The 12,884-nt window shown below is 38.6% G+C and overlaps 2 protein-coding genes across 3 annotated transcripts; one reads left to right on the top strand and one right to left on the bottom strand.

The window, feature by feature from the left end:
• Positions 1-1,389: 1,389 nt before the first annotated feature.
• On the bottom strand, positions 1,390-4,470 carry rpl30 (ribosomal protein L30). The gene is made up of 5 exons (XM_031296229.1): positions 4,365-4,470; positions 4,202-4,250; positions 3,520-3,665; positions 2,447-2,577; positions 1,390-1,490 (listed from the first exon to the last, which is right to left on the bottom strand). The coding sequence occupies exons 2-5, from the start codon at positions 4,220-4,222 to the stop codon at positions 1,438-1,440; spliced, it is 351 nt and encodes a 116-aa protein (XP_031152089.1). The 5' UTR covers positions 4,223-4,250; positions 4,365-4,470; the 3' UTR covers positions 1,390-1,437.
• Positions 4,471-5,576: 1,106 nt separating this feature from the next.
• On the top strand, positions 5,577-12,851 carry si:dkey-284p5.3 (uncharacterized protein LOC557830 homolog). Of its 2 annotated transcripts, none has more exons than XM_031296228.2 (4): positions 5,577-6,060; positions 9,259-9,474; positions 12,036-12,089; positions 12,182-12,851. In XM_031296228.2, the coding sequence occupies exons 1-4, from the start codon at positions 5,970-5,972 to the stop codon at positions 12,193-12,195; spliced, it is 375 nt and encodes a 124-aa protein (XP_031152088.1). In that variant the 5' UTR covers positions 5,577-5,969; the 3' UTR covers positions 12,196-12,851. The 2 variants fall into 2 exon arrangements, with proteins under 2 accessions (XP_031152088.1, XP_031152087.1); XM_031296227.2 differs by having other exon boundaries at positions 5,592-6,060; positions 9,253-9,474.
• Positions 12,852-12,884: the final 33 nt, after the last annotated feature.

The following is a 12,884-nucleotide window of genomic DNA, read 5'->3' as shown; positions in this document are numbered from 1 at the left end:
AACTTTTGATATATCGTCAAACTTAAATAACTTTTGATGCTAAAGAACATATTAAAAATAGATAATTATGCAGCAAGATCCAAAATTACATATTTTGAATAAGATTTCTAAGTGAATGTATTAATGTTTACCACCATCACTGGAAAGAGGAAGTTGATTCCAGCAGTTGAGCCACATACCGGCTTGTTCTGAAGCTTTCGACCAAATGACATGGCCTTATTAGCACATTACTTTTTCTCATTTGTCATGGAGCTGTAGGTATTCAAAAGATTAAGTGGACCATCAGTGAAAATAGTTTTGTCAACTATTAGTGTTTTGTGGAATTAAACACAATGCTCACCTTGCTTGAAGACCTTGTATACTGGTATGCTACTTATGACTATCACTCTATGGGTGGCTACTTTTCAGGGCCCCAAACAGGCCTGGGTCAGCCTCAGTTTGATATCCATCAGCAGTTGCAGATACTGTAAAAGGCTTTGACTATCTACCTATAGTTATGCTACCAAATTGCCCTTCAGCAAGGTACTTCACCCCCACGAGCTGTGGCAGAGCAGATTTGTAGCTACAGTGTGACCTCTGTGAAATGTGTTACATATTTATCAGAGCTCCGACATTTCTTTCAATCCACTCTGGTGTGAACACATAGCCTCTTTCACAGCCAACAAATGTCCAGTGGTTGTAACATTAAGATAACTGATGCAAGCTGATTTTTTGTTAGTGGATTCATCAGGGCTTTAAAAATGTAAATAGAGTTGAGACACATCAGTCCGTTTAGGATGGCTTCAAATGTGAACAAAATACATTTTCTTTGGTCTGTGGCTAAATTAACCAGTGAACCACTTTGTTCTTGGCTTCTTGGTTTTGGGCAGTATATTCTCACACAAGTCAGAGGACAGAGGCAGCCATCATCCTCTAAAGCCTTAAGATCCAAGGAGTGTCCTTACTCAATTACAGTCAACAGGCTGCAGCTAATACAGCAGACGGTCAATCCCAAGGTTTATATAAGTGAGGGGAAAAAAAAACTTTTCTCAAAGATGAGCAGTTGCTTAATTTTGACAAAATTGTGTTTAGGTCAGTTGGGTGAATCGTCATTTAAACAGAAAGTTAATCCTGTCGTCATGCTTTGTTACACAAGTCTTTGAAGAAAGATCAACCATTTAAAATCTGGTTTGTGGAATTACTTCTGTGACATTTTCTGCTGTTAGTATCACATTGTTAACAGCTCTGCAGAGACTAGAGGAAATACCTCACAAGACCTTGAAAACATTGATGGTAGTAACCTCATCTGAGAAAATCAAAGAGAACACTGGTGTTCTCTGGTGGACACTTGCAGGATTGACAGTATCAGGACAGGCAGGTTATATTGTTAAAAGAAATGACAGCAGCATGTACTGTTAACACCGACTTTATTTATAACAACGGGGCGGGGGAACAGCTCTACTGAGGTGGCTGCTGCTGGTCTGGCATGCTCCTGATGATGTCAGAATCACCTGAAGAGGAAAACAAACAGTTAGCTGATCAAAATGCAAATTGCCACATACACAGTACAAATACATCCAATTATATTCCCTGCATAAAACAGCTAATTTGACCTCCTAGAAATACATAAAGTTGAAAATGAGGATAAAGGGTACCAACGATGCATCCATGAACTGGCCAGAAAGCACAAGCAGAGATCCAAGAGCAGAAATTTGCAGTGGCAGAAGGTAAAAAATATATACTATCAGAGTGTTTTAACAAACCTGCATCTAAGGAGTGATCCCGATTATTAAAAAAGAAAATAAGGTCAATAGAGACCTTTTTGCAGTCTCATTTGTTGAGCTGCAGTGAGTTTATGTGAGAGATAATTTTTAAAAGGATGTTTTGACATAACATTTAGCTGCTCTCCAGCAATGATATTATTGATGCATGGATATTATCTCAGGTAACATTACATCAGATGTGGTAACTAGTCCCAGCAGTGTGTCAAACAAAAAAAAAAGTGCACAAAACCATTTGACAGACACAAATTGTCTAGATTGATGACACAAAAACATTACTTAACTTTTAAGAGACTGACCTCTCCGTATCTTGATTATGTGCTGAATGCCTTTGTGTTAGTATGAATAACAACTAATATATTTTTTTAAGCGAATATTTTTATTGAATGGAAATGCTGTACTTAAACTGTTGGTATTAGAGGGGCCTTTTTGCTGCTGTTCAGTCCTGAAAAAAGGCTCACTGGGACCAGTTCCCCAAGGCTAATACCCCATGCATCAATTTTGACAGTGTCCGATACAAGCTTGTGTCAGAAAAGTTTCATTAGTCCATTAATAATTCCAGTATGGACCCACTCCATCATAAAATCTAAATTAGCTCTAAAGAACCAAAGAACATGATCAATGTTTGTGGAAATGAACTGCACCATACTGTAGATGGTGTCAAAGACAAAAGGGTAGGTACTCACCAGGGTCAATGATCGCCAGTGTGCACACCCTGAAGTACTTTCCGCAGGCTGTGCCGAGCTCAATGTTGTTTCCGCTGTAGTGGTGGACACCAGTCTTGGCCAGCATAGCATAGTACTCAATCTCAGATTTCCTGAACAGGGAAGACACAAAACGAGTCAAAAAAAAAGCAGATTAAAAATACAGACACTTTGACAAGACTTAAATAAAAAAAAAAACTAATGCCCCAAAAGGTGCCAACAAGTCATTCTAGTGTAGAAGCTTGAAACACCAATAAGTGTGCAACTGGACAATTTATAAACAGAATCAACAGCCTTTCAGACCTGTTGTGCTTTACAACCTCTGTATCGAAGTAGGGCTGGGCGATAGGGAGAAAATCAGATATCACGATATTCCTGACCAAATACCTCGATGTCGATATATTGTAGACTTGACCATTGTTGCTTTAACAAAATTTGATTTTAGATAAATAATCATCAATAATGTGGATATAATGACAAAGTGGGTAAAGACAAATAATGGAACAGCTAGAACAGTCTGGTAAGTTAAGAAAATTACATTCATTTACTGTAAGAAGACAACCCTTATGCCATATCCCAATATTATGATTTTCAAAATCTAAGACGATATCTAGTCTCATATCTCGATAGATATAATATTGATATATTGCCCAGCCCTACATCGAAACACACTAACCTGTGAAACACAGCTCTGTTGTCTAAACGGATAAATCTGATCAACTGATTTAAAAAACCTGATATTAGTTTTAGGTATTAGGATTTTAACTAAATGTTAAATATTTTGACAGCAATGCAAACAATTATCAGTTTGAACATTTAGCATACTTTTGCATACGCGCATCATATTGTGAATCCAGTCTAATAAAAAAAGTTATTGATGCTATATTCTATTCATGTTCCAGTCCTATTACTGTTCATATATCAAGTTGTTGTTACACACAAGTCATCAAATAACACTCCCCCCCCATGTAACTACTTGCTTACAGAAACTAACATGACAAAATAACTAATCTTTATTGGAACAAGTATAAATGTATTTATTTTTCTTCATATACCTGAGGGCAGGGCAGTTGTTGGCCAGGATAACCAGCTTGGCTTTTCCCTGACGGATCATCTTTTGGGACTGCTTGTAGCCCAGGACGTATTTTCCACTCTTCATCACCAGCTGGAGACGGGAGTTGATGGACTCCATGGACTTTTTCTGAACAAACAGATATACATCCCTAGAGTTAGTGACAGCACACAATCTACATCACTAACTTCCACCATCGTTGTCATGCAAAACTTGCCTCAGTTTCAAGTTTGTAATTGTGTTATCACTTTTAGTTACAATTTTCTGTTCTTTTTACGTTTTTTCGTCTTTCTAAAAACAATTTCATCCTTGTGAAGCACTTTAAGACTTTTGTTCTGTAAAATGTTTTCATTAAATACCATTATTACGTTTGTGTTAAATTTAGCAAACTAGCATTAGCTGCCCTGCCGGTGTTATAACTTACAGTTTAACAGCTACAAACGTTAGCCGATAGACAGATAGATGGACGGCAATAAATTAAGGGACAGTCGACGCATGCTTTCACATATTTACAGCTGCAATGATTTAACGCAAAACTATACACGTTGCGTGTAAATAATACGTTTATACGGACAGCAACGGTGCTAGCTAGCAGGCCGTGACAGAAACACGTCTCCACGTGAAGCAGCAGCTCGTGCACTACTGGCCGAACCAACGCCACTCACCGTTTTCTTTGCGGCCACCATTTTTGCGGTTTAGTCCTGACCGGCCAACCTGTGGGCGAGAGGAGGGAAGGAGAAGACTAGCGTTAATGTCTGGACAGTAACAAAACGTTAAAATGAACAAATCCTGGTGATTTTTAATCAGAAAACTCGGAGCTCGTCTTACTGTGAGTTAACTCCAATATGGCCTCGGAGAGAAAGGAAGTCCCATGGTGCACTGCGCTGCTATCTTTCGGTAGGCCTGCGCAAACGAGTACTGCGCAGACTACTCACTGCAGATGGTTTAGAGAAAATCAATAGACTGCATGAAAATATATGTTATATATAACAAATAAACATTAGTCTACAACGAGCATTAATGAGACAAAACACAAAAGTAAACTCAGATTAAAATACATACATCAACACGTAATAGTTACAGAATAGAAGTAAATAAAGTTTAAAAAACAAAATGCAACACAAATAAAAAAGACAGATCCATAGACCAAGACTTGCGCAGAAACTTGCAAACAATGATTAAAGCTAATATTAGGCTATTCATTGCACTACATACGCAACAAAAACACATTTAGGCCTATCTAAATGATCATAATATATCCATTAATTATCCATTGCTTAAAGGTGCTCTAAGTGATGTGATGCGTTTTTTAGGCTACAACATTTTTCGTCACATACAGCAAACATCTCCTCACTATCCGCGAGCTGATTGTCCCCTGAACACACTGTAAAAAAACGCGGTCTCTGTAGACAGCCCAGGCTCCACAAACGCCAACAAAAACAAACTGCGCCAACCTGCCCAATGAACCATAACAAACAGTGTTGTGACAAAAAATTTAGCCTAAACAACACGTCAAATCACTTAGAGCACCTTTAAAGTAATAAAATGGATCTATTAAAAGCTTTATTTCATCTATCTATTTTAGACATTAGTCACTATAATGCATCATTATAGATTAAACTACCCATGGGTATATAAAGTAGGCTTTTTTAAAACTAGCTACATCTAAACCAGCATTACCACCAACATTAAATGATCCATTATACACTAATGCATCATAAATAACAACCCAATAAAACATTCTGACAGGGCCCCTTCTGCCTAGTAGATACTTTTACTTTTTATGCTTTAAGTGCATTTTGCTTTTGTAAGTGATTTAATGAATGCAGATATTTTTACTTCAAGTGGAGTATTTTTTTATAGTGTGATAGCTACATTTTGGATAACAACACTTCTTCTACAACTGAGCAGATGGGTAATTTGACACATTTCCACAGAACATCACGCTTCTCCAGTGGATTAACTCAGGATTAAGATATTGGCTCAAGGGCACATACACAGTGGGCCTAGTTGTTAGTGTAACGAGGCTACAGGCTGTTTCCCCGCCCCAAAGGTGGCCGCTGCAAACTGACTGTATAATGTATTTTTGTCCCTGTGCCAGCCTCTTGGAAACAGACTAAGTTACAGTACACAACAGAAGCACACATTTCACCTGCGTGCTCAACTGGATAGAGACTTGTAGCCACAACACAAATAGCTGAATGCGTTTTTGGAGGAAGAACCATGATGCGCAATTACGCACGGGACTAAAGGAATTTGACGTTCAGCGCCTGTCTATTTGTATCTCCGCCAGAGGATTCGCTGTCCATAGTTTTGAATTCTCTCCATTTACAGAGACGGTATCTATGCGCGACGTCATTAGTGCAGCCACAGCCTCTCCTCAACTCTTAACTCTGAAGTTAACCATCCAGTCCTCTATGTGCACTGGACAGGATGGGATGCTCCACCAGTTCCCAAACTTCAGCGGTAGATACGACTCGACCCAGTGCTAAGCCCGAGGAGAGCAACGGATCCAGCACAACAGGTGATGCACAAAGCTTTACAACTATAGGCTATGTAATGTAATACATATGCTTGTGAGATATGTGGAAAATACAAATAACAATTTTATATATACAGCTAGGTAGCATTCATTGCAAGCATATTTTAAGTGGCCAAACACAGAATATGACATTAATACCTGAAAATAATGTTTTCAAAATAACGCTATTGTCAAGAGTCCATTAGAAGCAATGATTTCCTATCCAAAATTTACTTTGACATACTGTAGTTTCATATTTTGCATGTAAAATAGCAATAGTATGTTTTTGCATGGTGTGAAATTATTTGACAAAGCACTATCCATCGCTTCACTTTGGAGATGAGAGCTGTGAACTATCTGTAATTAGAATGACACCAACCAAATGTATGTGTATAAATGATTTTTTGAAATCAAATGCATTAATCAAGGTACTTTTAATAGTTATTTTATTTTTATAAAAAGCCTAACACATAACATATTGGTGGTAATGGTGTCGAACATGGAAGTTCACTGCCATATCCAAATAGAGTTACATAAGCCAAGTATACCGTGGTAAACCCTGCTCTGATAAGAAGGTCCCAGTTTGCATGCAAATGATCATCAATGTATTTCTTTGAGTACAGTGTCTGATGTCTGTAGTTCTAGTGAGCCATATCCCCACAGTGACAGGATGGGAAAGTTTATTGTCATTATTTAACAGTGGTTTCTGGCCCTGTCCTCCCTGAGAGTCTCTCTCAGTGACATGAAAGCAGATTTGGTGACAGTCTACGGTTTCAATAGGAAATGGAGAAGACGCTTTAGACACTCCTTTGTTGTAGTAGGTCAGAGATGGCCCGGCTGTGTTGCTAACTAGCACACGTTTCAAGGTAAAACACCAACACTGCATCCTGTGTTTGCATTTAGCAGTGTTGAGAAATTTATAAATATATGCAGGTCTTATTTACCCTCAGAGGCTGTAAAATGTTCAATTTTGCCAAATCTGTGTGCAATTACAATAGATGTGACTTTGTTAGCAGTTCTGCCAGCTTTAGCATTATATCAAAAAACCCAAAGAAGAAGCTGGTAGAAAACTGGTAAAAGATTCACCAAGTGGGGCCACCTCTGAGCAAGGGTGTCTTGCTCTGATTCTCTCTTTGCATTCCTTAAAGATATATTAGAGGCCTGTTATGTCAATGACAACATGGAGACACATGCATGCACACTCACGTAATCGAGTATGCTGTGTAAATGTGTAGACTGAGTGATATAGTGAGCTGAGAAACTGCCACTGCCCCTGCTAAAGTGTGTTTAGGCTCATGCTACATGACCTCCCTGTAGAGGTTAAAAGCAAAAAGAAAGTTTCCCCCTACGACTCCCAATCAAGTAGGCTATCTCATCATTGTTGTCAACTGATGATGGCAGAGCTTCTGACTGTTGCTCTCTAGCTTTATATCAGAGGAATGACATTGAACATTGAGGTGTTCCTATTATCATCGTCTTAGAGGTCAGATGGAAATGTGTCAGGGTGTTTCCTTCTTTTTGCATGTGGCTCATTTCCTTCTCCTGCTTACTACTTGCCACTACCCAAGAAAGAAAGATGACATTTATTAACCCGATTCGTTTAAACATTTAAAGAATGCAGACTTTAAAGGAAAAATATTGTGAAAAATACTGTATCATGCAAAATAGGGGAAGACATCTCATTTATACAAACATAGAAGGTCTGTGATCAAGACTTCTATGATCCATGCAAATACTGTACTTGCAATGCAAATACCTCAGAAAAACAAGGTAGTCATGCACAATATCACATAACTTACCACATAGCAACCTGTCCATAGAGCTGTGAACTGTGCGTATGAGGCTGTTAATGTTTATTACCAACAATCCACATAATCATTAACCCTCTGTGGTTGCAATTATGTGTCACTGGGGGTTTATTTATGCTATTTTTTTACTTCATACTCAATGATCTGAGGCAACTAGCCATTGTTTCCCCAGTTATTTCAAAGAAGAACTGCTGATCAACAGAGATCAGCAGTTCTATAGAGAAGTGCACTATTACTACTTATTTTGTTTGGTGGTAACTTTGCATGGTTCAGTGGTCAGAGACTGGAGTTTAATCATTAATCCATACTAATTTCATTCTCAAAATATAAAACCTAACAGTAATACTTATAAGATTAAAACAATCTGTATTTCTATAAACTTCTTGTCCATTTCCCTTGTCCATTGTCCATTATGAAATGTAATTGCATTTTTATGCCACATCCTCACTGGCTGCTCCTGTCATAATGTCTGAGCATTCTGCTAATAAAGCAGGCATTATTTATTAAGGTGCCTTAATAGTGTACAACATGTGTTGCATGGCACCCATAATAATATTTGTTACTTAACTCTCTGACTTTGGGTTAAGTCAATGCTGTAGCCATTATTTAGGCAACACAAACTAGTAAACTAAAACAAAGCAGTACAGCACAGTACTGATACCCCAAACTGTCTCACATTTAAATAATGAAAGGCTAGTTCTTGTTTTCTTACCTGACAGGGTCTGTGTGTTCTTTGTTTGTGTTGACCTCCGGTCACCATGTAACCACCACAAGTGACAGTGCTGATACTGCCCTGTGTTGCCATGATGTGAAGTGTGAAGAGACGTTTTTAAAGTATTTTGTGGGGCAGTTTTTTTACAGATAGAAGTAAAGAGATGAGAGGAAACAAAGGGGAGAGAGGTGCAACAATGAATTTGAACTGGTTGACTTAGTTGGCGCTGGGAGTTTATAATAACATAACTTAATAGATACATGTGAGGACAGTTTTTACCCAAAGCAGACAGAACAATATCATTAACATGTTTACCTTAGGGAACCCCAGTGAAAACAAATGCTACCTTGACCCTTGACCCTGGTGTCATGCTGTGTTATAAAGATCCTATGCCTCACATAATAAATTGTAAATTGTTTAATCTTGTGTCTAATGTAAACGTGATCATGTTTCTCATCTTTATTACATTCAAAGTTTTTTCCTTCTCGAACTTGATAGTATGAACAGCAACAACAGGGTACATAATTCATGCACTTTGACTGCAGTCTTAGTAGATATACAGTAATAGTAAGTAGTTTTATATTTCATTTATTAGTTTAAAATTATCTTCAAACTGTCTTTTTGGATGTTTGGATCCATGGACACGTGCCGTGTTAATACTTGTGTTCCTGACAGGGGCAGCCAATGAGAATGGCAAAGTAGCTGAGGACAGCGAAACTATTCCCGACCAGACACCCGCTGGGGGCGGCGATGCTAAGCCTGCAGATGAATCTGCTGCAGCTGCACCTGCAGGGGAGGAGCTTCAACCTGGTGCAGCCAGTCTGCCTGCAGAGGCAACAGCAGACAGCACCGCAGAGGCGGCAGCGAGCTGCGCAGAGCCTGCAGCTCCTGAGCAAGGTAGGTTGGAGTCAATTACAGAAACGGGGCAGGCCAATGACAATTGTTTCTTTATTGATAGAAATTAATTCACATACATGAATCCCCAATATTTTCGTAGACTGTGGGATGCAAATAAACATACTCAATACTGGACACTTTGTCTCTGCAGTATGATGACCAGTATAAAGCTTTGAAGGCTCTAAGCAGTTTTTATTGTGAGCTTTATTTTCTATGCAAATAACACTTTTCTATTCTACACTCATCTCGTCTTGTGACATTTATCACACCGACTTTACAAAGTTAAAAGGTTAATCAAGATGGAGCTCCATATGTGTCCCATCAAGGAAGGGGAACTTATTAGGGACAAAATGTACAAATGTTTCCATTGACCAGCAGTAACCTGAACACTGCTCCGCCTCCTGCATAGTGACCCATTGAAAACATCAGCCAGGTACATAAAGCCCCTTCCGCCTTTACCTAGACCCTCCACAGTCCCACTGCAGTGGCGGTTGCCAGGTGGTATCCAACAACACACAGTCATAGGTTTTAATGAACACACCAAGGCAGCCACACAAATGTGTTTATAAGTCACACATCTGATTATTTAGTTAGTATTTAGCCCTTGTGTTTTCCTCTGGGTCACCGGGACCCGGAGGACAACATAAGGGTTAACTACACGTTTATTTGACGTTTTGTATTGGCCTGGCGTTGAGCGTCGGGGTCCCGAGGTTGTAACTGTTGTTAAGGGCTATAGACCAAAAAATTAACTTAACTCAACCAGTGTGTCCAGGATCAGCTCCTGATTTGTGTAAGTTGTCAGCAAAGACTTCAAGTTTCTTAAGTTTTTTTTTTTTTTTTTTAAATCACATGATTGTGCACAAAAGTGGTTGAAGTACATTGCACACAGATTGTTTAGCCAAGACACCTCTGTTGTTAGGGGGCTGCATGAGCACATCCTCCAACACTAAATACATAATGTATTTAACCTCTCCTGGTGCTCTGGTAACAGGATTATATGCTAAATTACAAATTAGTTAGTGCTACATAACTTCCCCTGCTCTAAATTCCAAGAGAGCACTTCAGAACGACGGCACAGTGATGATCTCTCGCCACAGAACAGCATTACATTGACTGCTCTCAGTTCACTTATTGCTTCATGATGCAAATTACAAGCAGCAGACAGATCATTTTCCTCTTTGTCTAATGCAAAGTGTCTTTCACTGTAATGCGTTGAAGAAAGATGGACTGCATATTGCCTCCAAAGATGTTTTTTTTATTTATTTATTGTGGTCTACCCATACCTTCAAGCATTTATTTAGGTCATATTTAATCCTCATATGCTGGTGCCATCCCTTCTTTAATGCGTACAGGTTCAAAATTGATCTGCAGTTTATATTAAGGATGCTATATAGAAATAACAGTCTATGTTTCGTTTCAGCAAACAGTTTGAGTGCTAGGATGTTTTTTCATCTTAACATACAATATAGAGAATAGAAAGACAGAAAAGCACAAGCTGTTTCTTACAGATTACTTGTATTTAAAAATACACATTTGTACAATTATTTAAAAAAAAAAGTCAGCACTCTCCTTGACCTTTGTCTTCACTTGATTTTGACCCCCTTTGGTGTTTAACTTGACTCATCCTCAGTTAAAGCCTGACCACAGCCCTGTTTAGATGGCCTGCATGCAGTGTGTGTGTGGCCAACATTTTGTTGTCATCATGGTCTCATCAAGGTGCAATCTGAGTCAACAGAGAAACTAGAGCCAACTCATAGAGCGCTTCCACTGGCCACAAGTGATGTTGTTTCACAGCCAATGGAGAGAGAGGGTCAAGTGTCACATTTAGCAGAGCAGACACGGCAGCTCATCAGCTTCTGTATCTATTAGTGGTCATTGTTGAGACTGGTTTGGTGGAAGTAATCTGCAATCACGAGTTTTTGATAAAATTCGTCACGACAAATGTGATCAAATGTAAATGCGTGTTTCTGTTTGTCATTGACGTGATTTCACCCATTTGGATTAAAAGGTATTTCAGCCTTAATAATTAACGTTTCTTGTTAGTGATCTAAATTTTTAGTGCAGTTCAGAACTGCACAACTGGTCTTAAAGGGTCAGTTCACCCAAGTTTCAAATAAACATAAACTCACTTACCTCCAGCTGTATGTAGCCATGCAGATAGTTTGATTTGTCCAGGATTTTGAGACATTGTACCAAGATTTCTGCTGCAACCATAATACAATGAAGTTGAATAGAATGGTAATTGTGGTGCTCACAGCATTGAAAAAAAAAAATACATTTTAAAGACTTGTCTTATCTTTGCAGAAACAATGTATGTTACTCAGGAGTATAATCCACAGACTTTGCTGTGAGCAATTTTTTTTTTATTGGAAGTACTCCCTAAAACAGTTTACAGTACAATGTGTTATGTGGATTATCCAGAGTAACAAGGACACAGTTTCTGGAAAGAGATGCTTTTGAATGTTTGAAATGTCATTTTGCTGGGAACACTCCAGGTGAACTGATCTTTTAAATGTGATTGTCTGTTGTGCACATGTACAAATCTTTTTCTTTCCAAACAGAAATAGCAGAGGCCACAGCGACCGATTCAGAGCCCAAAACAGAGGAGGCACCAGGTGAGTGGCCCTGTAATGTCAACACAATGTCACATAATCCATACAAAACGTCTATGCCACCTTTAACAAGTTTCCCCTCTTTTTGTTTTCAGCGCCCAGTGAGTGAAGTGCAACTTGAACGACTGCACAGATGAGTTTGCTGGAAGTGTCTTACCTTGTTTGTATGCATGAGTGAAAGTATGTGTAGGTGTGTGTTTGCGTGTTAAAGACATCGCCTCGTTGCCAAGATGCAGACCCTGCTTTGATAAATCACTTTCAGCCAGGGTTCCTCAGTCATCACTGTGCCTTCTTCCCCTTATGATGATGTATGGCTGCAGTTTCTCCTTGTAAACTGTATATAGACAGAGTTCTACGGCACTTAGGGTTTATTTTCAGATGTCATCATTTCAGGAAAACTTAAAATTTATTTATTATCTGTATAGAAATTTCTAATAGCAGATTTTCGATTTAACTTGAACCTAAGAATCCATTCATTACTTTTCTACAAAATTATAATTCTAAGGAAACCAAAGCCAAAATATATTTGATTTATGAACTTATTTTATTTTTGGGTAGCTGGCTTTGATTTTACAACCATGTTTGTAATAAATATGAAGAGCTGAGGACCGTACACATCAATATAGGAGCACGAATGAGATAAGCGTACATTTGAAACTTTTTTTTTTGTTTCTGAGGTGTCATGATTTCTCTCTGGAAAGATGGCCTGAAATCTGTAATAAGCTATGAACTGTCAAAAAATTAAAAAGACCACGTTAAAAACGACACATGCACTTTCTTTGTCGGATGTGATGTTTT

The sequence above is a fragment of the Sander lucioperca genome, chromosome 16 (genome assembly GCF_008315115.2).
Source record: "Sander lucioperca isolate FBNREF2018 chromosome 16, SLUC_FBN_1.2, whole genome shotgun sequence".
NCBI classification, from domain to species: Eukaryota; Metazoa; Chordata; class Actinopteri; order Perciformes; family Percidae; genus Sander; species Sander lucioperca.
Note: the sequence above shows the minus strand (reverse complement) of the source record. Positions and strands in the feature narration are given on the sequence as shown.